The 27,067-nt window shown below is 41.6% G+C and overlaps 2 protein-coding genes and 1 non-coding gene across 3 annotated transcripts in view; 2 read left to right on the top strand and 1 right to left on the bottom strand.

Annotated features, from left to right (window-relative positions):
• Positions 1–8,895, top strand: part of slain1b (SLAIN motif family, member 1b) — a 25,139-nt gene extending 16,244 nt beyond the window's left edge. Inside the window, exons 5-8 of the mRNA XM_056243511.1 lie at positions 1–64; positions 971–1,096; positions 6,761–6,992; positions 8,194–8,895. The exon at positions 1–64 is cut by the window's left edge and continues 257 nt beyond it. Coding sequence (XP_056099486.1) covers positions 1–64; positions 971–1,096; positions 6,761–6,992; positions 8,194–8,260 — 489 coding nt within the window. The 3' untranslated portion in view covers positions 8,261–8,895. The remainder of the gene's footprint in view (positions 65–970; positions 1,097–6,760; positions 6,993–8,193) is intronic.
• Positions 8,896–9,996: 1,101 nt separating this feature from the next.
• Positions 9,997–10,068, bottom strand: trnae-uuc (transfer RNA glutamic acid (anticodon UUC)). The gene has a single exon. It is a non-coding gene; the product is annotated as a tRNA-Glu (tRNA).
• A 189-nt stretch (positions 10,069–10,257) lies between these two features.
• On the top strand, positions 10,258–26,269 carry wbp4 (WW domain binding protein 4). The gene is made up of 10 exons (XM_056243499.1): positions 10,258–10,374; positions 10,501–10,573; positions 10,654–10,716; positions 13,433–13,559; positions 19,218–19,382; positions 21,428–21,498; positions 21,580–21,655; positions 23,556–23,797; positions 24,350–24,549; positions 25,927–26,269. Coding segments are annotated over exons 1-10 (1,221 nt in total). The 5' UTR covers positions 10,258–10,372; the 3' UTR covers positions 26,129–26,269.
• The last annotated feature ends 798 nt before the right edge of the window (positions 26,270–27,067 follow it).

The raw sequence follows: 27,067 nt of genomic DNA, 5'->3' as shown, positions 1-27,067 counted from the left end.
ACGCAGACACACACACCTGCGCAGACGCCTGCCAGCGAGCCGCACGGACTCAGGAGCAGCGCAGGTGATTATGATGATTACCGTCAGGTCAGATTCTGTGAGGAAATGATGCATTAGAGACGCTTTGACACTGTCATGAAAGAAACGACACCAGTATGCAAATTAAAGGGGACACATCATGAAAATCTGCTATAATCCGGTGCTTCTACCAACATTAAATTGATCAAAAGTGACATTTATAATGTTACAAAAGATTCTATTTTAAATAAATTCTGTTCTTTTGAACTTTCTGTCATCAAAGAATCCTGAAAATAAAATGATGCATTTTTGTTTCCACAAAAATATTAAACTGTTTTGAACACTGATAATAATCATAAATGTTTCTTGAGCATCAGATCATCATATTAGAGTGATTTCTGAAGGATCATGTGACACTGAAGACTGGAGTAATGATGCTGAAAATACAGCTTTGATCACAGGAATAAATTACACACGTATTCACATAGAAAACAGCTGATTTACACTGGAGTAATATTTCACTGTTTTTACAGTATTTTTGATTAAATAATGCAGTCTTGGTGAGCAGAAGAGACTCTTTCAGAAACATTAAAACATTAGAATTATTCCAAACTTGTAAACATAATTCCGATTATAATGTTTTTGCATTATGAATTAGGTTCTATTAACGTTATTTTTTCATATCTTTGAGAGAACCTTGCCAGAATGTTCCCCGCCGGCTGTAGTTGAATGGGCTGATGGGTAAAACTCTCACTGATGTTCAGTCTTTAAGCATCTTAAATCAAACACACACTTTCTGCTGCGTCTCAATCCTCTTAAAGCACATCAAATGTAATTGGGCTTTAATCTGATGTAGAACATGTTCATGTTATGTGTGTGTGTGTGTGTGTGTGTGTGTGTTTTTATGTGTGTGTGTGATTGGCAGAGCTAACAGGAAGTGATGTTTCCTCAGATAAGCTGAGGAGGAGTATGCCAAACCTGCTGAGTTTCCCGATGGCGTCCGTTCCCGCGTCCCCGTCCCTGCGGATCAGCCAGAGCTTTGACTCGTCCGGGACACTGATGCGGCTTCAGACCTGCAGTACGTCTCACACACACACACACACACACACACATACACTCTCACACAAATGGTGTAAAGTGTGGGATGCAGTGGTGTAAAGCGTGGGATGCAGTGGTGTAAAGCGTGGGATGCAGTGGAGTAAAGCGTGGGATGCAGTGGTGTAAAGCGTGGGATGCAGTGGTGTAAAGCGTGGGATGCAGTGGTGTAAAGCGTGGGATGCAGTGGTGTAAAGCGTGGGATGCAGTGGTGTAAAGCGTGGGGTGCAGTGGTGTAAAGCGTGGGGTGCAGTGGTGTAAAGCATGGGGTGCAGTGGTGTAAAGCGTGGGGTGCAGTGGAGTAAAGCGTGGGATGCAGTGGTGTAAAGCGTGGGGTGCAGTGGTGTAAAGCGTGGGATGCAGTGGTGTAAAGCGTGGGATGCAGTGGTGTAAAGGGTGGGATGCAGTGGTGTAAAGCGTGGGATGCAGTGGAGTAAAGCGTGGGATGCAGTGGTGTAAAGCGTGGGATGCAGTGGTGTAAAGCGTGGGGTGCAGTGGTGTAAAGCGTGGGATGCAGTGGTGTAAAGCGTGGGATGCAGTGGTGTAAAGGGTGGGATGCAGTGGTGTAAAGGGTGGGATGCAGTGGTGTAAAGCGTGGGGTGCAGTGGTGTAAAGCGTGGGGTGCAGTGGTGTAAAGCGTGGGATGCAGTGGTGTAAAGCGTGGGGTGCAGTGGTGTAAAGCGTGGGATGCAGTGGTGTAAAGCGTGGGATGCAGTGGTGTAAAGGGTGGGATGCAGTGGTGTAAAGGGTGGGATGCAGTGGTGTAAAGCGTGGGATGCAGTGGTGTAAAGCGTGGGATGCAGTGGTGTAAAGGGTGGGATGCAGTGGTGTAAAGCGTGGGATGCAGTGGTGTAAAGCGTGGGGTGCAGTGGAGTAAAGCGTGGGGTGCAGTGGTGTAAGGCATGGGGTGCAGTGGTGTAAAGCGTGGGATGCAGTGGTGTAAAGCGTGGGATGCAGTGGTGTAAAGCGTGGGATGCAGTGGTGTAAAGGGTGGGATGCAGTGGTGTAAAGCGTGGGGTGCAGTGGTGTAAAGCGTGGGGTGCAGTGGTGTAAAGCGTGGGGTGCAGTGGTGTAAAGCGTGGGATGCAGTGGTGTAAAGCATGGGGTGCAGTGGAGTAAAGCGTGGGGTGCAGTGGTGTAAAGCGTGGGATGCAGTGGAGTAAAGCATGGGGTGCAGTGGAGTAAAGCATGGGGTGCAGTGGAGTAAAGCATGGGGTGCAGTGGTGTAAAGCGTGGGGTGCAGTGGTGTAAAGCGTGGGGTGCAGTGGAGTAAAGCATGGGGTGCAGTGGAGTAAAGCATGGGGTGCAGTGGTGTAAAGCGTGGGGTGCAGTGGTGTAAAGCGTGGGGTGCAGTGGAGTAAAGCGTGGGATGCAGTGGAGTAAAGCGTGGGGTGCAGTGGTGTAAAGCGTGGGGTGCAGTGGAGTAAAGCATGGGGTGCAGTGGAGTAAATCGTGGGGTGCAGTGGAGTAAAGCATGGGGTGCAGTGGAGTAAAGCGTGGGATGCAGTGGAGTAAAGCATGGGGTGCAGTGGTGTAAAGCGTGGGGTGCAGTGGAGTAAAGCATGGGGTGCAGTGGAGTAAAGCGTGGGGTGCAGTGGAGTAAAGCGTTAGATGCAGTGGAGTAAAGCATGGGGTGCAGTGGTGTAAAGCGTGGGGTGCAGTGGAGTAAAGCATGGGGTGCAGTGGAGTAAAGCGTGGGATGCAGTGGAGTAAAGCATGGGGTGCAGTGGAGTAAAGCGTGGGGTGCAGTGGAGTAAAGCGTGGGGTGCAGTGGAGTAAAGCGTGGGGTGCAGTGGTGTAAAGCGTGGGGTGCAGTGGAGTAAAGCATGGGGTGCAGTGGAGTAAAGCGTGGGATGCAGTGGAGTAAAGCATGGGGTGCAGTGGAGTAAAGCGTGGGATGCAGTGGAGTAAAGCATGGGGTGCAGTGGAGTAAAGCATGGGGTGCAGTGGAGTAAAGCGTGGGGTGCAGTGGAGTAAAGCGTGGGATGCAGTGGTGTAAAGCGTGGGATGCAGTGGTGTAAAGCGTGGGATGCAGTGGAGTAAAGCATGGGGTGCAGTGGTGTAAAGCGTGGGGTGCAGTGGAGTAAAGCGTGGGGTGCAGTGGTGTAAAGCGTGGGGTGCGGTGGTGTAAAGCGTGGGGTGCAGTGGTGTAAAGCGTGGGGTGCAGTGGTGTAAAGCGTGGGGTGCAGTGGAGTAAAGCGTGGGATGCAGTGGTGTAAAGCGTGGGGTGCAGTGGAGTAAAGCGTGGGATGCAGTGGTGTAAAGCTTGAGGTGCAGTGGTGTAAAGCGTGGGATGCAGTGGAGTAAAGCGTGGGGTGCAGTGGAGTAAAGCGTGGGGTGCAGTGGAGTAAAGCGTGGGGTGCAGTGGTGTAAAGCTTGAGATGCAGTGGTGTAAAGCGTGGGATGCAGTGGTGTAAAGCGTGGGATGCAGTGGTGTAAAGCGTGGGATGCAGTGGTGTAAAGCGTGGGATGCAGTGGTGTAAAGCGTGGGATGCAGTGGTGTAAAGCGTGGGGTGCAGTGGAGTAAAGCGTGGGATGCAGTGGAGTAAAGCGTGGGGTGCAGTGGAGTAAAGCGTGGGGTGCAGTGGAGTAAAGTGTGGGATGCAGTGGTGTAAAGCTTGAGGTGCAGTGGTGTAAAGCGTGGGATGCAGTGGTGTAAAGCGTGGGATGCAGTGGTGTAAAGCGTGGGATGCAGTGGTGTAAAGCGTGGGATGCAGTGGAGTAAAGCGTGGGATGCAGTGGTGTAAAGCGTGGGATGCAGTGGAGTAAAGCGTGGGATGCAGTGGTGTAAAGCGTGGGATGCAGTGGTGTAAAGCGTGGGATGCAGTGGTGTAAAGCGTGGGATGCAGTGGTGTAAAGCGTGGGATGCAGTGGTGTAAAGCGTGGGATGCAGTGGTGTAAAGCGTGGGATGCAGTGGTGTAAAGCGACAATCTGTCTGGCAATCCGATGAACAAGTCTGGGTTTGGCGGTTGCCACGAGAATGATATGTGCCTGACTGCATTATGCCCAGTGTAAAGTTTGGTGGAGGGGGGATTATGGTGTGGAGTTGTTTTTCAGGGGTTGGGCTTGGCCCCTTAGTTCCAGTGAAAGGAACTCTTAATGCTTCAGCTTACCAAGACATTTTGAACAATTCCATGCTCCCAACTTTGTGGGAACAGTTTGTGAATGTTCCTGTTCCAGCATGACTGCGCTCCAGTTCACAAACCAGGTCCATTAAGACATGGATGAGGAGTTTAGTGTGGAGGAACTGGACTGGCCTGCACAGAGTCCTGACCTCAGCCCGATAGAACAGCTTTGGGATAAATTAGAGCGGAGTCTGTGAGTCAGGCCTTCTCGTCCAACATCAGTGCCTAACCTCACAAATGCGCTTCTCATAAACACACTCCTAAACCTTGTGGAAAGCCTTCCCAGAAGAGTTGAAGCTGTTAAAGCTGCAAAGAGTGGCCAACTCCATATTAAACCCCACAGATTAACAATGGGATATAATTGAAGTTCATGTGCATGTAAAGGCAGGTGCCCCAAAACTTATGGCAATATATTGTACACACACACACACACACACACACACACACACACACACACACACACACACACACACACACACACACACACACACACACACACACAACACATTCACAGAATGAGTTACAACAGATTTCTAATTCCAAGCATGCTTTGCTTCTGACTGTTAAAGGAGAGCAAATGATAAAATTAAGTGTTATTTAATGTGTTTTGCTCAATAATAATATAGGGGAGATCTGTTAACTTAACTTAACTTTAAACTTTATTGTCCTTAAAGGCAATTCTTTGTGTAGATAGCAGTATACACATGCACATATAACAACACATATCACAACACAACACACAGATTACAATCAATCATTTAAAAACCTAATTACAGCAGGTATAAAGGAATTTCTGTATCTATTTGATTTACACAAGGGGAGTTTAAATCTCCGTCCTGAAGGAAGTAGTTGAAGTTCACTACATAATGGGTGAGTGACATCAGAAAGGACTAACTGGCCCTTCCTAGTCATCCTATGCTCATAAATTTGTGTGATAGTCCTTAAGTCAATCCCAACTATCTTGCTACATATTGTAACTATGCTTGTCAACTTCCTCCTATTCTTAACATTAAGATTACCATACCAACAAATAATAGAAAAACTTAAAACAGCCTCGATAAAACAGGTATAAAACATTTTCATAAAAGACACATCCATGTTAAAGGTTCGAAGTTTCCTTAGAAAATACATACGCTGAAGAGCCTTTCCTCTAATGATATCAGTGGTTGCCTCAAATTGTAGTTTGTCATCAATTACAGTCCCTAAATATTTATACTGTGTAACCACTTCTACCTGATGTCCCTTTATGACAGGAGGCAACACAGGTACAGAGTTCTTCTTACGGAACGGAAATCAATAAACATCTCTTTTGTTTTTGAAGCATTAATATTTAGAAATGAAGCATCACACCATTGGATAAAATGATCTGTCACTGGACCAAAGTCTGATTCAAACTCATTAAGAAGCGAAACAATCACAGAATCGTCCGCAAATTTAACAATGTGTCTCCCATTAAAAGTACTACGACAGTCGTCAGTATATAAAGAAAACAGAAGAGGGGACAGAACGCAACCCTGTGGAGTACCAGTGGAAGACAACAACATTCGACAACACTCCATTGACACCATTGTTAGTGTTTAATGTACTATTATTTTGGAATTTAAAAGGTTTTCTGGTATGTGAGTTTCTGTGGTCGAAACCATTAAGACTATAATTACTATATTTTAAAAATAATGGCTGTGCTCTCCTCAGCACAGTGATAGTCTCTTTGCTAATGTATATAATAATAAAAAATATAAGAAATATATTACATTATATTTTTCTCTATATATGTGGGTTTATGCTGCATGAGTTAGTATATCTGCAATATATTACACATGCAGTACCATATCTGATCACATATACATCTATATATTAGGAAGTGTATTATTACTGAATATTAAATTACATACATTATATTAGTAAATATATTGTCACATATTTGTCAATATATGAAAAGCAACAATTCCTTATGTATTACTCAATGTATTGTAATATATTAACACATAATATATTATTCTGTATATTTTCAAATATACTGGTAAATCATTTAATATACCCAGCAAGCAATTTTGCATTTAAAAGACGTCTAATAGCCGTCCAAACACAGCCTGACGTCTAGGCTAACACAAGGCAACATTTGGGCTGTCAGTGAGAACTGTATTGATGTCTAAACCATCGCCCAATATTAGACTAGTCATCATCAGTTAGATTAAATGAAATGAAACGAAACACCTTGTAATCGCTGATGACTTTGCTTACATGATGGAATATCACACATCTCGCAAGTTCTTTTGGCTAGAAGTGTGTTACTCATAGCCGGACTATATCGGGTCTGTACTGTAGTTAACCAAGACGGTGAAATGACGGCTATTGGGAAAGATATTTTCTTTTCGTAAGGATGTGTGTGTGTGTGTGTGTGTGTGTGTGTGTGTGTGTGTGTGTGTGTGTGTGTGTGTGTGTGTGTGTGTGTGTGTGTGTGTGTGTGTGTGTGTGTGTGTGTGTGTGTGTGTGTGTGTGTGTGTGTGTGTGTTTTGTGCAGTTCCGGCTCGTGTTCAGAGCGTCGGGAACTTCTCGTCCTGTCAGACGCTTAAAGCCACCGCTTACGTCAGTCCCACCATCAAGGGTCCGTCGGCCAGTTCCCAGTGTGTGTCCCAGTGTGTGTCCGGTGGGAAAGTGTCCGTCTCCCAGATCCCGGCGCGCAGTGGTTTACCGCGGCCCGCGTCCTTCATAGCGAGCGGCTCGCGCGGGAAACTCACGGCTCCAGTGCGCAGGTAAACACACACACACACACACACACACACACACACACACGATACTGACCTCACGATACAATAATATTGCGATACTCCAAGACACAATGTCAAAGGTTAACAAAAAATGTACTATTGATTAAACTGCTAAATTTGATTTTACAGTGTGTGTGTAAATGAACAGGCTTGGACTTGATGCTGGAAACCCAAAGCACAGGACAATAGAGACACCAGAATAACAATATTCATGATTCTGAAGCTGAAATACAGAATTATTTTAGACAAATCTGCACTCTGACACTGACTAGATATATTTAAAATATTGCAGGACGCTTTTTACACAAATATTCCCCCATTGCATTATTATACATTATATTCAACATTTTATATGTACTGACACTAAAACTCTCACACACTCATTTTTATTTTGAGTGAACTATCCACGATACATATTGTTGAATTTGTGTATTGCGATATATTGTGACACGATGAAACACACACATCACCAGCTTCATCTTCAGCTTCTTCAAATCCTCAAAGCTGCTTAAAACTCCAAACTGATTCAGATTAAAACCTAAAATTAGTAAGTTATGAAAAATTCAGGTCGAGATCCTGAAGAATTTAAATCCGCTGAGCGAAAACCGGCCGTTTGGTGGAGTGAGTGATGAAAGGTTTCCATTTACTCACCGGTACTGTCCTTTCCTTTAATGGGAACACTTTACAATATGGTCTAATTTGTTAACATTAGTTTATGTATTAACTAACATGAACTACCAATGAGCAATACATTTGTTACTGTATTTATCTTTGGTAAAGTTTGTAAGCTGGTTGATTGTTCATGTTAGTTCACAGTGCATTAACTAATGTTAACTAATACAACATTTGATTTCGTCTGAAACGCTTCCATCAAGGACTCAGTCTCTCTAAGCCCCGCCTCTCTGAGAGCTGCTCTGCTGTGATTGGTCAGAAACGCTCATTATCATATCTGACTCTCAGCTCTTGATCACAGTGATACGAACAGTGGCGATGGCGTGGGTTTCACCGTCTCAATCTCAGAAAACAGCGTCTCCTCGACACGAACAACACGAGCCGAACTCTCCCAGTCTCAGATACACTAGTGTTAGAGGGCGGGGCTAAGAGACGCTGCTCAGCCAATCAACACCACAGGCTGGCATTATGCTAATTAATTACAAAATTTCTGATGTTCTCTGTTCTCGGCCAGTTTGCTGACGCCTCCGAGGAGCCTGTCGACGCTGCGGGACGGGAGCTGGCGGGACGGGTGTTACTGAGGTCACGAGGTCATGAGGTCACTTCCTGCTGGTCAGGATGTCCTCACACACACACACACACACACGCACTGATCATCAACACCTGCTGCTAAAGCTGTTCCTGCTGCGTTTCTTTCTCAAACAACCACTGGAACTCAACAACCAGTTTGTACGATTGTTTGAAATTGGAATATTTTTGTGATTTTCAAATGGTTTTAACCAAATTACCACACTTTTTAACTCTTTACAGGTCGAACACTTTATTATCACTATGTTTATATAATTAATATTCTTTTTTAACTTGATAACAGACGACATGCACTCTGATCAATGATCCAGTTATTGCACCTTTTAAAAGCATATTTGACTTAAATTATTGTTTTGGTTATAATTGTTCATTTGATGTTGCACTTTCACTGTTAGTGTTTATTTTGTCATTGATTATTTCAGGATGAATTTCTATGCACTGTATTTATTTTCTTCTCTTGTTTTCTGATTTTATTGTGTAAAATATATTTAAAAGCGTGTTCTCCATGTTTGCACATTGTTTCTGTATATGCGGCAGCGTTTTCTTCAATAATCCTTTATAACTGATATTTTAAAGGGTGTGTCTGTGTTTAAAGTCCAAATAAACTTGTGTTTGTTTTGTAATGAGATGTGTGTGTGTTCTGGGAGTCGTCTCTGAGCACTGATTACACGAGTGATGATGAACGGGTCTCTTATGCTGATGCTCTCAGAGATTTAAACATTTATTGAGTCTCACTCTGGATCTGAGCCTTTTTACAATCTATTATTGAAGATCACCTCATGCTTTCAGAAGATTTACTCTTTTTCTCCATATCTGAGTGAAATATGTCCATTAATACCACGTAAGAAAAAAAAACATTTTTGTAAATCAGTGATGAGATGAAGAGTTGTATAAGTTATTACATTAAAAAGTCAAAATTGACAAAAAAGTATAAATTAAGTCATCAAAAGACTGAGAAGAAAATACTTTTTGTCAAATTTATTGCTTAAAAACTTTTTTATTATGACATTAAAAAGTCGGAATTAAGTAATAATTATGACAAAAAGTCAAAATTATGACTTAAAAAGTCTAAATTAAAATTATGAAGGTACGTCATAATTACGAGATGAAAAGTTGAAAAAATTATGACATAAAAAATTAATAAATTGACACAAAAAAAAGTATAAGTTGGTAACACTTTATTTTGATGGTCCTTTTGAATGTGCTGTTGACTATAAGTAACTCTGCAACTATATCTCAACTTGTCCTAACCCTGCAGTCCACTAATACTCTACTAACTCTGATGAGAGTTTACTTTATATACTCTCTCACATGCGAGTTAGTAGACATGAAGGTGCAACGTTACTTATAGTCAACAGAATTTGTTAAAGGGACCATCAGAGTAAAGTGAAACCAAATTATGACTTAAAAACGTTTTAAGATGACATTAAAAAGTCGTAATTGACACAAAACTTAATTCTAAATTTAATTCTGTCGAAATTATGACTTAAAAAGTTGAAATTAAAATTATGACTCATAATTATGAGATGAAAAATTTAAATGATGATGTATAAAGTAAACATTCCATAGTGAAATTTTCTGAATTCAACAGCATTTATGAGTTTTTACATATCTTCTGCTTGTCTTTGTAGTTCGTCTAGGCCTCTAATACTATGAGTAACTAAAATGATTAGTGATGAACTTGAATAACTTGAATTATGTTGGCAAATCAAAAAAAAAAAAAGTTGTCTTCCCATACCGGGAGTCGAACCCGGGCCGCCTGGGTGAAAACCAGGAATCCTAACCGCTAGACCATATGGGAGGCGCTGACACTGAGAGCGCCTGATGCTATGTTATACTCACACAGCCACTCACAAGCGTGTGTGTGTACGGTGAGACATCTATTTATGGTTTTAATGTTGTTTCTGATTATGAAGTAATCATTCAGCATCATATTTATCAGTCTTGTTTTAATTGTACATTTCCAATCCTTAATCACGGTTTGTCGCGCGATCAGTGACGTCATTTTTAAGTGACAGCAATGGGCACTAACCAGTGAGCATGTAGAATGAGTACAACATTTATGTACATTTAAGGGAAGAAATTTGAGATTTCCATCCTTCATAATGTAAGTAATCACGTGGATTTTGATCAGACATTCCACGAGCTCGCGCCTCTTGAGCTCGAGGTGTAAACGATGCGCTAATGCAGTGAACTATCTGTGTGTGTGTGTGTGTTTGTGTTTGTAATGCAGGGCTGATTACTGGAAATCCCAGCCGAAGAAGTTCTGTCAGTACTGCAAGTGCTGGATCGCGGATAACAAGCCCGTGAGTGAATCAGTCATCATAACCCTAACCCCTCTCTTCCACACTCGATCTGAACGTGTTTCTGTGTGTTTTCCACGCAGAGCGTCGAGTTTCACGAGAGAGGAAAGAATCACAAAGAGAATGTCGCGGCCAAAATCGCAGAGGTAAGAAACAATAGCAACACTAGAGTACTGCATACTACCTGAGATTATGTGCACTGGCTCTCCTTTGTGATTATGCTGTACGTCATATACGTACTGAACTCAGTATGTGATCATTGGGCCTGTCCAAATACCCACACTTGTCCTCTTTGCACTTGAGCACTTGTCTACTTGCATGATGTATTTCCTGTATTAGGCACAAGTGTTCAAGTAGGCATGAAGACTGCAAGTGTGTAATACCCGATGGGACACACTAATAGTGTTGCAAAAAATGCAAGTGTTTACAGAGCTTTATTTTGATTTTCAATACTTTCCATTTCAAAATAAACTTCTAAATGTCTCTTCATTAGTCCCTATGTAACCAAAGACACAATTTAAAATTGTGGTGCTTCTAATTTTGTGATTAAAAAGCAGTTGCAAATACACATAGCCTACTCATCCGTGCACCAGTAAAATGTGCAACACTACATTTTACTACCAAATTATATGAAATATCTAATTAATTTAACTTACAGTGGAATGTGTCGTCAACATCTAGTGATTTCAGGGCTTGTGATTTCCTGATCCTAATGCATGATGGGATAGGCTTAGCCTCGAATACTGCTCTGAAGCGGTATTTGCAAACCTGTGGGTTTAGTGTGCGTTGAGGGCACTGCACTTTGGCATCTTTAAGACATGGGACAGTCTTGCACACTTTCTTTCTGTCTCGTGTACGCGCTCTCTCAAGTGGCCAAGACTGTATGTATTTTGACAGGCTCAGTATGTACTCGTTATGTACTTGTTATGTACTCAGTCTCAGTGTGCACTCAGTGTGTACTCAGTATGTACTCTGTACTCAGTCTCAGTGTGCACTCAGTGTGTACTCAGTATGTACTCTGTACTCAGCACTCAGTGTGCACTCAGTGTGTACTCAGTGTGTTTTCAGTGTGTACTCAGTGTGTACTCAGTGTGTTTTCAGTGTGTACTCAGTGTGTACTCAGTGTGTTTTCAGTGTGTTTTCAGTGTGTACTCAGTGTGTACTCAGTGTGTACTCAGTGTGTACTCCGTGTGTACTCAGTGTGCACTCAGTGTGCACTCAGTGTGTACTCAGTGTGTACTCAGTGTGCACTCAGTGTGCACTCAGTGTGTTTTCAGTGTGCACTCAGTGTGTACTCAGTGTGTACTCAGTGTGTACTCAGTGTGCACTCAGTGTGTACTCAGTGTGTACTCAGTGTGTACTCAGTGTGTACTCAGTGTGTACTCAGTGTGCACTCAGTGTGTTTTCAGTGTGCACTCAGTGTGTACTCAGTGTGTACTCAGTGTGCACTCAGTGTGTACTCAGTGTGTTTTCAGTGTGTACTCAGTGTGTACTCAGTGTGTTTTCAGTGTGTACTCAGTGTGTTTTCAGTGTGTTTTCAGTGTGTACTCAGTGTGTACTCAGTGTGCACTCAGTGTGCACTCAGTGTGCACTCAGTGTGCACTCAGTGTGCACTCAGTGTGCACTCAGTGTGCACTCAGTGTGTACTCAGTGTGCACTCAGTGTGTACTCAGTGTGCACTCAGTGTGCACTCAATGTGCACTCAGTGTGTACTCAGTGTGCACTCAGTGTGCACTCAGTGTGCACTCAGTGTGTACTCAGTGTGTACTCAGTGTGCACTCAGTGTGCACTCAGTGTGCACTCAGTGTGTACTCAGTGTGCACTCAGTGTGCACTCAGTGTGCACTCAGTGTGCACTCAGTGTGCACTCAGTGTGTACTCAGTGTGTACTCAGTGTGCACTCAGTGTGCACTCAGTGTGCACTCAGTGTGTACTCAGTGTGTACTCAGTGTGCACTCAGTGTGTACTCATTATGCACATTTCCTGTGTGACCTGTTTTTGGCAAAAGGTGATAAGAATCATGCATAATTATGATATAGAATTATATATTTATGATATAGAAAGTTGAAATTATACTTAAATAATACATATTTTTCTTGACTATATTTAAAGTCACCATGAAATCAAAATGTACAATTCTTATTTATGGGATATTGCAATATTTATTCTAAACGATTTATCCATGCACATCATTATTCGTTTATAGGTCATGTGCCTCGTCAATAAGCGCTTCACTCGGATACACGTCACAATATGGGGAAAAAAAAGATCTCATTGCCGACTTTAAACAGCCTGATCAAAGTTGAGATGTTTTAACACAAAATTTGATTTAATAGGCAGAATAACTTTATTTCTGTGATAAAAATTCGATTCCACTCACACGGAATATGATGAGATCATGTGACACAATGCATTTCACATTGTATGGTGAATATTGCACGGTATTCTGGGTAAAGGATCCTGAACACACTGTCACATTACTTTTTATGTTATACATTATGTTTAAAGATGTCATGAAAGGGAAGTTGCGCTGGTCTTTTCTTCCTTACAGTACCGTATATCCGAGTGAAACGATGAGGATTCACACTTTATTGGATGAGAACAAAACACTGATCTGAATAATGACACTAATGTCATCTTTACAGCTGAACCCGAAGTTGTCTCGTATCTGATGAAGTTTGCATCATGGCTTCTGTTTATTACTGTGAGATCATCTATCCTGTAAAAAGCGCTGTAGAAATGAGCTGGTAAACAGAAAGTTGGCTGCTGCTGTCAGAGCTGCATGTGTGTGATGATAAGAGTGTGTGAGACGCGCTCTGATTGGCCCGCAGCGCTCATGTGACCCCGTCAATGTTCCTGACAGATTAAGAAGAAAAGCGTTGCGAAGGCCAAGCAGGAGCAGAAGATGTCGAAGGAGTTCGCAGCGATGGAAGAAGCGGCTCTGAAGGCGTATGAGGAGGATCTGAAGAGACTCACGGCTCAGTCATCAGGTCTCCTTTACGGTCACTTTTATAAGTCATGTGTTACAATATTGTGTTACTCTCTAAAAAAGTAACTATTTGCGTTGACTTTTCATGTAAAGTAATACGTTACTTTTGCGTTACTTTTTCTCACCTGGCAGAGACTCGCTCTCTTTTAGTCCTTGCAGGTGTTCTTTTACAGTGTTTAACGCAGTAATGCATTCGACAACATAGCTTATATTGTTTTCTTTTAAAAACACATTTAAAATATTGTTATATTCTGAGCACATAGAATATTTCCTGAGCCCTAGAGCGATATGCCATATATGAGCCCTAGAGCGGTATGCCATATAAAAGATCTCCTAACATTACCTATTATACAACTCTTTTTATTAAAAGTAATATGTTTTGTTACTTATGTACTTTTTGTCTGTTCCTGCACATGCATGAGTGACTGTTATGAAGAAGAGAGAGAATTTTAATTCAGTGTTTTAAAAACGTTTAAGCAAATTGATTAAACTAAAAAGTATTGTGCATTACTAAAATTACATAAAATGTAATGCGTTGCTTGCATTACTTTATTCGTAACATCCAAAAAGTGATCTGATTACGTAATGCATGTTACTTGTAATGCTTTACTCGTTACATCAAAATAATCTGATTACGTAATGCATGTTACTTGTAATGCTTTACTCGTTACATCAAAGTAATCTGATTACGTAATGCATGTTACTTGTAATGCTTTACTTGTTACATCAAAGTAATCTGATTATGTAATGCATGTTACTTGTAATGCTTTACTTGTTACATCAAAGTAATCTGATTATGTAATGCATGTTACTTGTAATGCTTTACTCGTTACATCAAAGTAATCTGATTACGTAATGCATGTTACTTGTAATGCTTTACTTGTTACATCAAAGTGATCTGATTACGTAATGCACGTTACTTGTAATGCTTTACTCGTTACATCAAAGTAATCTGATTACGTAATGCATGTTACTTGTAATGCTTTACTTGTTACATCAAAGTGATCTGATTACGTAATGCACGTTACTTGTAATGTTTTACTCGTTACATCAAAGTAATCTGATTACGTAATGCATGTTACTTGTAATGCTTTACTCGTTACATCAAAGTAATCTGATTACGTAATGCATGTTACTTGTAATGCTTTACTCGTTACATCAAAAGGTAATCTGATTACGTAATGCATGTTACTTGTAACGAGTAAAGCATTAGAAGTAACGTGCATTACGTAATCAGATTACCTTTTGATATAACGAGTAAAGCATTACAAGTAACATGCATTACGTAATCAGATCACTTTGATGTAACAAGTAAAGCATTACATCAAAGTGATCTGATTACGTAATGCATGTTACTTGTAATGCTTTACTTGTTACATCAAAGTGATCTGATTACGTAATGCATGTTACTTGTAATGCTTTACTCGTTACATCAAAAGGTAATCTGATTACGTAATGCATGTTACTTGTAATGCTTTACTCGTTACATCAAAGTGATCTGATTACGTAATGCACGTTACTTGTAATGTTTTACTCGTTACATCAAAGTGATCTGATTACGTAATGCATGTTACTTGTAATGCTTTACTCGTTACATCAAAAGGTAATCTGATTACGTAATGCATGTTACTTCTAATGCTTTACTCGTTACATCAAAGTAATCTGATTACGTAATGCATGTTACTTGTAATGTTTTACTCGTTACATCAAAGTGATCTGATTACGTAATGCATGTTACTTGTAATGTTTTACTCGTTACATCAAAGTAATCTGATTACGTAATGCATGTTACTTGTAATGTTTTACTCGTTACATCAAGGTAATCTGATTACGTAATGCATGTTACTTGTAATGCTTTACTCGTTACATCAAAAGGTAATCTGATTACGTAATGCATGTTACTTGTAATGCTTTACTCGTTACATCAAAGTGATCTGATTACGTAATGCATGTTACTTGTAATGCTTTACTCGTTACATCAAAGTAATCTGATTACGTAATGCATGTTACTTGTAATGTTTTACTCGTTACATCAAAGTGATCTGATTACGTAATGCACGTTATTTGTAATGCTTTACTTGTTACATCAAAGTAATCTGATTACGTAATGCACGTTACTTGTAATGTTTTACTCGTTACATCAAAGTGATCTGATTACGTAATGCATGTTACTTGTAATGCTTTACTCGTTACATCAAAGTAATCTGATTACGTAATGCATGTTACTTGTAATGTTTTACTCGTTACATCAAAGTGATCTGATTACGTAATGCACGTTATTTGTAATGCTTTACTTGTTACATCAAAGTAATCTGATTACGTAATGCACGTTACTTGTAATGTTTTACTCGTTACATCAAAGTAATCTGATTACGTAATGCATGTTACTTGTAATGTTTTACTCGTTACATCAAAGTAATCTGATTACGTAATGCATGTTACTTGTAATGTTTTACTCGTTACATCAAGGTAATCTGATTACGTAATGCATGTTACTTGTAATGCTTTACTCGTTACATCAAAAGGTAATCTGATTACGTAATGCATGTTACTTGTAATGCTTTACTCGTTACATCAAAGTGATCTGATTACGTAATGCATGTTACTTGTAATGCTTTACTCGTTACATCAAAGTAATCTGATTACGTAATGCATGTTACTTGTAATGTTTTACTCGTTACATCAAAGTGATCTGATTACGTAATGCACGTTATTTGTAATGCTTTACTTGTTACATCAAAGTAATCTGATTACGTAATGCACGTTACTTGTAATGTTTTACTCGTTACATCAAAGTGATCTGATTACGTAATGCATGTTACTTGTAATGCTTTACTCGTTACATCAAAAGGTAATCTGATTACGTAATGCATGTTACTTCTAATGCTTTACTCGTTACATCAAAGTAATCTGATTACGTAATGCATGTTACTTGTAATGTTTTACTCGTTACATCAAGGTAATCTGATTACGTAATGCATGTTACTTGTAATGCTTTACTCGTTACATCAAAGTGATCTGATTACGTAATGCATGTTACTTGTAATGTTTTACTCGTTACATCAAGGTAATCTGATTACGTAATGCATGTTACTTGTAATGCTTTACTTGTTACATCAAAGTGATCTGATTACGTAATGCATGTTACTTGTAATGCTTTACTCGTTACATCAAAAGGTAATCTGATTACGTAATGCATGTTACTTCTAATGCTTTACTCGTTACATCAAAGTAATCTGATTACGTAATGCATGTTACTTGTAATGTTTTACTCGTTACATCAAGGTAATCTGATTACGTAATGCATGTTACTTGTAATGCTTTACTCGTTACATCAAAGTGATCTGATTACGTAATGCATGTTACTTGTAATGTTTTACTCGTTACATCAAAGTGATCTGATTACGTAATGCATGTTACTTGTAATGTTTTACTCGTTACATCAAGGTAATCTGATTACGTAATGCATGTTACTTGTAATGTTTTACTCGTTACATCAAAGTGATCTGATTACGTAATGCATGTTACTTGTAATGTTTTACTCGTTACATCAAAGTAATCTGATTACGTAATGCATGTTACTTGTAATGTTTTACTCGTTACATCAAGGTAATCTGATTACGTAATGCATGTTACTTGTAATGCTTTACTCGTTACATCAAAGTAATCTGATTACGTAATGCATGTTACTTGTAATGTTTTACTCGTTACATCAAAGTAATCTGATTACGTAATGCATGTTACTTGTAATGTTTTACTCGTTACATCAAGGTAATCTGATTACGTAATGCATGTTACTTGTAATGTTTTACTCGTTACATCAAGGTAATCTGATTACGTAATGCATGTTACTTGTAATGTTTTACTTGTTACATCAAAGTAATCTGATTACGTAATGCATGTTACTTGTAATGTTTTACTCGTTACATCAAAGTAATCTGATTACGTAATGCATGTTACTTGTAATGTTTTACTCGTTACATCAAAGTAATCTGATTACGTAATGCATGTTACTTGTAATGTTTTACTCGTTACATCAAAGTAATCTGATTACGTAATGCATGTTACTTGTAATGTTTTACTTGTTACATCAAAGTAATCTGATTACGTAATGCATGTTACTTGTAATGTTTTACTCGTTACATCAAAGTAATCTGATTACGTAATGCATGTTACTTGTAATGTTTTACTCGTTACATCAAAGTAATCTGATTACGTAATGCATGTTACTTGTAATGCTTTACTCGTTACATCAAAGTAATCTGATTATGTAATGCATGTTACTTGTAATGCTTTACTCGTTACATCAAAGTAATCTGATTACGTAATGCATGTTACTTGTAATTAGGGTTGGGTATCGGTTGGGTTTTATCCGATACCAGTACCTACTCGGTATTTTTCAAACGGTTCCGGTGCCTAAACGGTTCTTGAAACGGTACTTAAGAAAACGAAACCGCACACACTTTATCAAAAAATAATACCCTTTAATTTACAGGGCCAAACTGGACACAATATTAACTTAAATCTTTAAACAATATAAATACAAATAATAATAAAACCAATATAAAATAAAAATTCACATTTACATAATATCAAATAAAACAATATTGTATCAAACAATGTAATAATACTGGAGATTAATATAGATTACTAGCAGACAGAGCTGCCAACTCTCACGCATTGACCGTGAGACTCACGCAATTGACCCTTTTCACACGCTCTCACCCACGCCACACATCCATTTTCTCACGCAGAAAAAAATCGCGGACAAAGAGGACACTGACACCGACAGACAGGTTACTTTTGATATGGAACAAATCTACAGCTGTCAGATCCTGTCAATATTTTTACGAGATTCACATAATAAATAACGTTTTGGCTCTTTGAAATGTGACAGATCGCTGTAGCGCGTCAGTTCAAACGGCACGTGATACAGCAGCCTACAAATACAAATCCACTGCTTCTTAGCTACGCAGCGTTGTTGAGTGAACCTATGAAAGAGAACATCTCTGGTTACTGGTGTAACATATCTCTCAATAGGGAACGAGACGCTGCCAAGCTCCTTGCGCTGCCGACCAGCTTCCTTTTTCGGCAGAGAAATCTGAGGAGCAGATGACACGCGCGCGCCAACATAATATGACGACGTAAGTGCGTCGAGGCGGCGTCCGCGCCATCAGCCAATGCATTGGCTTGATTCTATATGGATTCAGACTATCGGCACACTCAGAGGGCGTTCTGACGCGTAATTTTACACGTGAAATGCAGCCAAACCTTGCGAGCAAGAGCGCGCATGCGAGACAGAAGAGACTGTGCGTGTGTGTGTGCGCGCTTGTGTGCCTAATTAAGTCAGGCACCGAAATCAGGCACCGAAATTGTCGTTCTTATTCGGTCTGGTTACTACCGTTTACGTCGGAACCGGTTCCCTATTGGTACCGAGTTTCGGTACCCAACCCTACTTGTAATGCTTTACTCGTTACATCAAAAGGTAATCTGATTACGTAATGCACGTTACTTGTAATTTTTCTTTACTAGTTACATAAAAAAGCAATCTGATTACATAATGCGTGTCACTTGTAATGTGTTACTGCCCCCAACACTGATTTTCAACATGTTTACAGTCACGTATGTACTCAGCTGATGTTCTCGTGTCTCTGTGCAGGCGTGAGTTTGCCTCCACCAGAACCTCCTGCTAAAACACAGAAAAAAACAAAAAAACGTGCCGCAAACGTGCCATCAGGAACCAGCAGCCGCAGCCGGCCCGATGTGTGGGTGGGAGGAACCACAGGCGACGGCCAGGTGTATTATTACAACACCACCACAGGAGGTGAGACGCCTCACACGAGCTCCACATGCACACGCGTGTCCGTGTTCTCAGTCACTGTGTGTCCGTGTTCTCAGTCACTGTGTGTCCGTGTTCTCAGTCACTGTGTGTCCGTGTTCTCAGTCACTGTGTGTCCGTGTTCTCAGTCACTGTGTGTCCGTGTTCTCAGTCACTGTGTGTCCGTGTTCTCAGAGTCACTGTGTGTCCGTGTTCTCAGTCACTGTGTGTCTGTGTTCTCAGTCACTGTGTGTCCGTGTTCTCAGAGTCACTGTGTGTCCGTGTTCTCAGAGTCACTGTGTGTCCGTGTTCTCAGAGTCACTGTGTGTCCGTGTTCTCAGAGTCACTGTGTGTCCGTGTTCTCAGAGTCACTGTGTGTCCGTGTTCTCAGAGTCACTGTGTGTCCGTGTTCTCAGTCACTGTGTGTCCGTGTTCTCAGTCACTGTGTGTCCGTGTTCTCAGTCACTGTGTGTCCGTGTTCTCAGTCACTGTGTGTCCGTGTTCTCAGTCACTGTGTGTCCGTGTTCTCAGTCACTGTGTGTCCGTGTTCTCAGTCACTGTGTGTCCGTGTTCTTAGTCACTGTGTGTCCGTGTTCTCAGAGTCACTGTGTGTCCGTGTTCTCAGTCACTGTGTGTCCGTGTTCTCAGTCACTGTGTGTCCGTGTTCTCAGTCACTGTGTGTCCGTGTTCTCAGTCACTGTGTGTCCGTGTTCTCAGTCACTGTGTGTCCGTGTTCTCAGTCACTGTGTGTCCGTGTTCTCAGTCACTGTGTGTCCGTGTTCTCAGAGTCACTGTGTGTCCGTGTTCTCAGTCACTGTGTGTCCGTGTTCTCAGTCACTGTGTGTCCGTGTTCTCAGTCACTGTGTGTCCGTGTTCTCAGAGTCACTGTGTGTCCGTGTTCTCAGTCACTGTGTGTCCGTGTTCTCAGTCACTGTGTGTCCGTGTTCTCAGTCACTGTGTGTCCGTGTTCTCAGTCACTGTGTGTCCGTGTTCTCAGAGTCACTGTGTGTCCGTGTTCTCAGAGTCACTGTGTGTCCGTGTTCTCAGAGTCACTGTGTGTCCGTGTTCTCAGTCACTGTGTGTCCGTGTTCTCAGTCACTGTGTGTCCGTGTTCTCAGTCACTGTGTGTCCGTGTTCTCAGTCACTGTGTGTCCGTGTTCTCAGTCACTGTGTGTCCGTGTTCTCAGTCACTGTGTGTCCGTGTTCTCAGTCACTGTGTGTCCGTGTTCTCAGTCACTGTGTGTCCGTGTTCTCAGTCACTGTGTGTCCGTGTTCTCAGTCACTGTGTGTCCGTGTTCTCAGTCACTGTGTGTCCGTGTTCTCAGAGTCACTGTGTGTCCGTGTTCTCAGAGTCACTGTGTGTCCGTGTTCTCAGAGTCACTGTGTGTCCGTGTTCTCAGTCACTGTGTGTCCGTGTTCTCAGAGTCACTGTGTGTCCGTGTTCTCAGAGTCACTGTGTGTCCGTGTTCTCAGTCACTGTGTGTCCGTGTTCTCAGTCACTGTGTGTCCGTGTTCTCAGTCACTGTGTGTCCGTGTTCTCAGAGTCACTGTGTGTCCGTGTTCTCAGTCACTGTGTGTCCGTGTTCTCAGAGTCACTGTGTGTCCGTGTTCTCAGAGTCACTGTGTGTCCGTGTTCTCAGTCACTGTGTGTCCGTGTTCTCAGTCACTGTGTGTCCGTGTTCTCAGTCACTGTGTGTCCGTGTTCTCAGTCACTGTGTGTCCGTGTTCTCAGAGTCACTGTGTGTCCGTGTTCTCAGTCACTGTGTGTCCGTGTTCTCAGTCACTGTGTGTCCGTGTTCTCAGAGTCACTGTGTGTCCGTGTTCTCAGAGTCACTGTGTGTCCGTGTTCTCAGAGTCACTGTGTGTCCGTGTTCTCAGAGTCACTGTGTGTCCGTGTTCTCAGAGTCACTGTGTGTCCGTGTTCTCAGAGTCACTGTGTGTCCGTGTTCTCAGTCACTGTGTGTCCGTGTTCTCAGAGTCGCAGTGTGTCCGTGTTCTCAGAGTCACTGTGTGTCCGTGTTCTCAGAGTCACTGTGTGTCCGTGTTCTCAGAGTCGCAGTGGGAGAGACCGGACGGGTTCCTGGACGAGAGCTCGTCATCATCAGTCGTGGGACACATGCCGGTGAACTAAACTCATCCGTCTGAGTGTGTGTGAGTCTGAGGTTGTGTATTACAGATCTAACGTCACATTTACATGTCGCAGGATCCGTCAGCCGCTGCGTGGATAGAGGCCGTGAGTCCTGATGGGTATATGTACTACTACAACACTGAGACCGGCAGTAAGAAACCTCTTCACAAACATATCTAAACACAAGGCCTCTTTCCCTTCACCTCTGTACAGATGAAACCATCAAAATGATTCCAGTTCGCATGGATACACGGAAACAACTAAAAATTCTGTATTATGCAGCCGGACACTTTGTAGAGAAGGACTACAGGCCTGCGCACATATATATATACACTCACCTAAAGGATTATTAGGAACACCATACTAATACTGTGTTTGACCCCCTTTCGCCTTCAGAACTGCATTGATTCAACAAGGTGCTGAAAGCATTCTTTAGAAATGTTGGCCCATATTGATAGGATAGCATCTTGCAGTTGATGGAGATTTGTGGGATACACATCCAGGGCACGAAGCTCCCGTTCCACCACATCCCAAAGATGCTCTATTGGGTTGAGATCTGGTGACTGTGGGGGCCATTTTAGTACAGTGAACTCATTGTCATGTTCAAGAAACCAATTTGAAATGATTCGAGCTTTGTGACATGGTGCATTATCCTGCTGGAAGTAGCCATCAGAGGATGGGTACATGGTGGCCATAAAGGGATGGACATGGTCAGAAACAATGCTCAGGTAGGCCGTGGCATTTAAACGATGCCCAATTGGCACTAAGGGGCCTAAAGTGTGCCAAGAAAACATCCCCCACACCATTACACCACCACCACCAGCCTGCACAGTGGTAACAAGGCATGATGGATCCATGTTCTCATTCTGTTTACGCCAAATTCTGACTCTACCATCTGAATGTCTCAACAGAAATCGAGACTCATCAGACCAGGCAACATTTTTCCAGTCTTCAACTGTCCAATTTTGGTGAGCTCTTGCAAATTGTAGCCTCTTTTTCCTATTTGTAGTGGAGATGAGTGGTACCCGGTGGAGTCTTCTGCTGTTGTAGCCCATCCGCCTCAAGGTTGTGCGTGTTGTGGCTTCACAAATGCTTTGCTGCATACCTCGGTTGTAACGAGTGGTTATTTCAGTCAAAGTTGCTCTTCTATCAGCTTGAATCAGTCGGCCCATTCTCCTCTGACCTCTAGCATCAACAAGGCATTTTCGCCCACAGGACTGCCGCTCACTGGATGTTTTTCCCTTTTCACACCATTCTTTGTAAACCCTAGAAATGGTTGTGCGTGAAAATCCCAGTAACTGAGCAGATTGTGAAATACTCAGACCGGCCCGTCTGGCACCAACAACCATGCCACGCTCAAAACTGCTTAAATCGCCTTTCTTTCCCATTCTGACATTCAGTTTGGAGTTCAGGAGATTGTCTTGACCAGGACCACACCCCTAAATGCATTGAAGCAACTGCCATGTGATTGGTTGATTAGATAATTGCATTAATGAGAAATTGAACAGGTGTTCCTAATAATCCTTTAGGTGAGTGTATATATATATATTCAAACGCACATATCTATAGACTAAACACGTGATACGCATGTGCGCCGTCAGCGTTCTCACAGATTCAAGTTTTTGAAGTTTACACGGAGATGATCACGTTTTCAAAATTTGTCAACACTTGCAACCTTGGAACCCGTTTCAGAGTGTGTGTTCTCGAGCTCAGAGTGTGTGTTCTCGAGCTGAAACACTGCTGTGTGTGAATGAACGGCCAGAACACATTAAAGTTCTGTGTTCTGTAGAGCGGTGTCGTGTTAGCGGCCGCTAAGTTAATCACTAATGATCTTTACAACGGAAGTTAATCAATCAAAACTAACTTTATCTGGACAATAACTTTATTCTAGAGCTGCTGTAAAGCCACACTTTTAGTATAATTGTACAAACATAAAAAATATATACTTAAAAAAAAAAATATTATACATTTATAGCATCAGACTGTTATATCATATGTCAGGCTGTACAGAAAAACCTGTTAAAAACCTGTTTGATTTCTCATCCTGACAGAATCCAGCTGGGAAAAACCGGATGGCTTTAGTTCGGAAGACATTTCTCCTCCTGGCGTTGAGTCTCCTCGTGACGTGATGATAACGCCTGAAAACTATTCTCCCGTTTATCCCGAGCCTCCGTCTGCAGAAGAAGACTCGTCTGACCCTGCCAAAGACACGCCAGAACCAGAGCCAGAACCAGAACCAGAGCCAGAGCCAGAGCAGACCAAAGACACCAGCGGGGTGAAGATCAGTTTCAGGGTGAGACGCTGGCGGACACATTCACTGCCACACAAACACTCAGGCCTGTGTTTCCCGAAGCATCGTTAGCAACTATAGTCGCAGGTTCTGTCGTTATCCGCGGTTCAACGAGTCGGTGTTTCCCGAAACCATCGTTCCAATGAACGTAAAATGTTGTTTTCTGGGGAAATAAATCAAAATGAAGTGAGTTTTTGCTTAAAACAAGCTAAATTATCTGCCAATGGGGTAAGAAACTTCTTACCCCATTGGCCAAGACATATTATCTTATGGCATTTTACTCATCTAGTAAATGCATTTTGATTTAAGAATTTTTAGATTTTTGGACTGGAAACCAGACAAAAATACTAAGTAAGAAAAGCATTTTTGCAGTGTAGTAAAACATCTGGCGTTAACTCGATCTCATACAGATTCATTAACAGTAGTGATCACTCCAACACCGGTGACATCATTAACCAGCGTGGCTGAACGACCAGTTTGCATCAGTACGGTCCCAGCGCTGACCGGGAAACACACTCCTCCTGCACGACCTCAATGTGTCTGTTCTCCACACAGAAGAGAAAAGACGAGCCGGTCCAAACGTCATCGGACGACGGAGGAGAGAAAACCCCCGATGATGGAGGGAACGCTGCGCAGAAGGAGGAAGAAACGAGCGCTCCTGTGGCGGTGAAGGAGATCGTGATCCCAGTGAAGAGAGCCAGGAAGATCAATCCATACGGATCCTGGGAACGGATCACGCCGGTGGAGGACCCATAGTAAGACTTATGACATATTCATAAGATGCTAGTCAAAACAACACTGTGTTTGTGAGGTGAATTACACTTAAAAAACAAATTGTTCAAGTTTCTATTTTAGTTTTATTAATATTTTGAGTTAGCTTTTATTTTTATAGTTTTAGTTTCCATTTAATTTGTTAGTTATGTTCGGGTTTAGTTAGGAGTGTAAGCATCCGTTAGTCTTCTTCCTCTTCTCTGGAAGTCTGCGGCGGGCGGCCCACTGAAGCTGAGATCTGGCACACAGACAGAGGACGGCCACAGCAATCCTGCGCTCTGCAACTCAAGCGCTCTAGCGCCACCAACTGTCCAAAGCGCCACTCACGCTTATGCTAATAACCTTAGAATCGTAAGGGCCAGAAACAAACATTTCCCTCTGAGTCTTTGGCTCGAGACGATTCGATTTCACCCTATGATGTCATTTCCTGAAAAGAATTTCGCCATTTTGAATTTTCCAAAAAAAACGACTTTTTCAAACTATTTGCCAACAAAAAAACATGGAATTCAATTCGATTCGTCAAACCGTTCTCGAAATAACATGTAAACGAATTCAACGAAGAACACGTCAAAATGAATATGATGCTATATCTGCAACACTTCAGTGTATTCTGACCAAACTTGGTGTGTGTTATGGCAACCATGACCCGAGGAAACCTGCACAGTTTCAGCGCAGTGCCACCTAGTGGACAGGAGAAATGATTTTTTTTTATTTTTGCTTATAACTTCAGAACAGTTTGGCCTAAAATCACGAGACTCACTAGATTCCTCGGGTCATGCCTAAATATTAATACATTTAAAGTTGGCATTAAATGCAAATCCACTTTTTTCTAAATCTATAACACGCATTTAGAATCTATTTTCTAAATGCGTTATTAATTTTATTGTGACCAAGTTATTTGCGCATATGTTTCATATTTTTTAAAAAGTTTTGACCTTAATGTTTAATCAGACTGTCGTAACTGGATCTTCTGGTGACGTATGCAGGATTCTCCAATCATTTAGTGCGATTAAGCTCCACCCCTACAAGCTCACGCTCATCTGCATACACTTCTGAGTGCCACGCCCACATCTCAACATCCAATCAGCAACTGATGCACACAACAGAGTCCCGTTACAGACCGGATGCACACAATACAGAGGAAAATATCTGACGCTGCTTCGGTTTCATAAACGTTTGACTTTTAGGACATGTTACTTTTCGTAATGATGTAGATGAAGTCAAGTCACCTTCATTTATATAGCACTTTTAACAATATAAATTGTAGTGTTAGGGTCTGTTGCAAAGATCATTAGTTATTAACTTAGGGGCCGCTTACATGACAGCTTTTACACTGAAAACGTGTGTGTGTGTGTGTGCAGTGAGAAGGTGGATCTGCAGCTCCCGCAGGTGGAGAGTTTCGCCCCGACTGCATCCGTCGTCCCCCGAGAGCCCCGGCCCCGGTTTAAGGAGCGCACCATCACGTCTCTGGGGTCCGAAGCCGGCGCCGGAACCACTTTCAGGAAGAGGAAGACCGAGAACGGCAAATCCCGGATCCTCCGGCAGAGAGGCGAGGACGAGTAGACTCAGACCAGTCTTTACAGCTTCTGCGCTTTACTATGTTTTGTATTTTATAAATTGTTGGCAGGCGACGTTTTAACTGCCTTTAAATACTCTTTTTGTGAATATTTCCAGGAATCAGTTTTGCTTCTATATGTTTGAGTGATAATAATGTACGGAAGCTAGTTCGAAACACGGAATAAAAAATTATGCAATTGTAACTTTTCTCACACGATATAAACTCACAATTGTATGATTTTTGTTTTATTCCATGGCAGAAACGAGCTTTCATACTGTTGTGTGTGTGTTTTAGAATATTTGTAATTGTTGGCTTTGAAGAATTAAAGCCATAGTTTAATTACCACTTAATGTCTTACAGATGAACCGAGCCTTTCTCTGCTCACGACATTCACCTCAAATGACATTAAAACTTTTTACATTAAAACGACATAATTCCAGTTCCTTTCCTGTGTTTAGGTTTTTTCGTTGTTATTGATCCTCATGCACTGGTCAAGTCACGTTTATTTATAAAGCAGCTTTACAGAGATGGCAGGAAAATAATGCAACTAAGTTTGTTTCTCCTGGACAGCAGATCTAGAAGAAAACAAAATTAAATTTGATATGTGTGTTTTGATGATAGCGTGTCGTCAGGAGTGTGTCTGTGAGTGTCTGATAGGCTCAACGCCTCGATATCGAGATGATGGTCGCTCTCCACACCCACATCAGACACACTCAACCACCGTTTCATGATCAACACCACAAAATGAAAACTTAAATCGTATGTATATACAACTTTTACTTACATAATGTGATACATACTCAACAAAATATATGCCATAATATCACCCAGCTCAATAACATGTAAACATTAAAACTATGACTGAAGGCTGAATGTCATGTGACCTGCAGTGATCTGTCATTCTTGCATATTATTAACATCGAATGTTGATGTTTGACCTTCAG

The sequence above is a fragment of the Rhinichthys klamathensis genome, unplaced genomic scaffold, assembly GCF_029890125.1.
Source record: "Rhinichthys klamathensis goyatoka isolate OS25496 unplaced genomic scaffold, OSU_Roscu_1.1 h1tg000802l_1, whole genome shotgun sequence".
Classification (NCBI taxonomy): Eukaryota; Metazoa; Chordata; class Actinopteri; order Cypriniformes; family Leuciscidae; genus Rhinichthys; species Rhinichthys klamathensis.
This window is presented reverse-complemented; position numbering and strand designations above follow the sequence as displayed.

Excerpts from the sequence above, each read along its gene's own strand:
- wbp4 (XM_056243499.1), top strand. Across the intron at positions 10,717-13,432 it reads TCGCGGCCAAAATCGCAGAG|ATTAAGAAGAAAAGCGTTGC; the intron begins GTAAGAAACAAT and ends TGTTCCTGACAG. Across the intron at positions 21,499-21,579 it reads CAGTCGTGGGACACATGCCG|GATCCGTCAGCCGCTGCGTG; the intron begins GTGAACTAAACT and ends TACATGTCGCAG.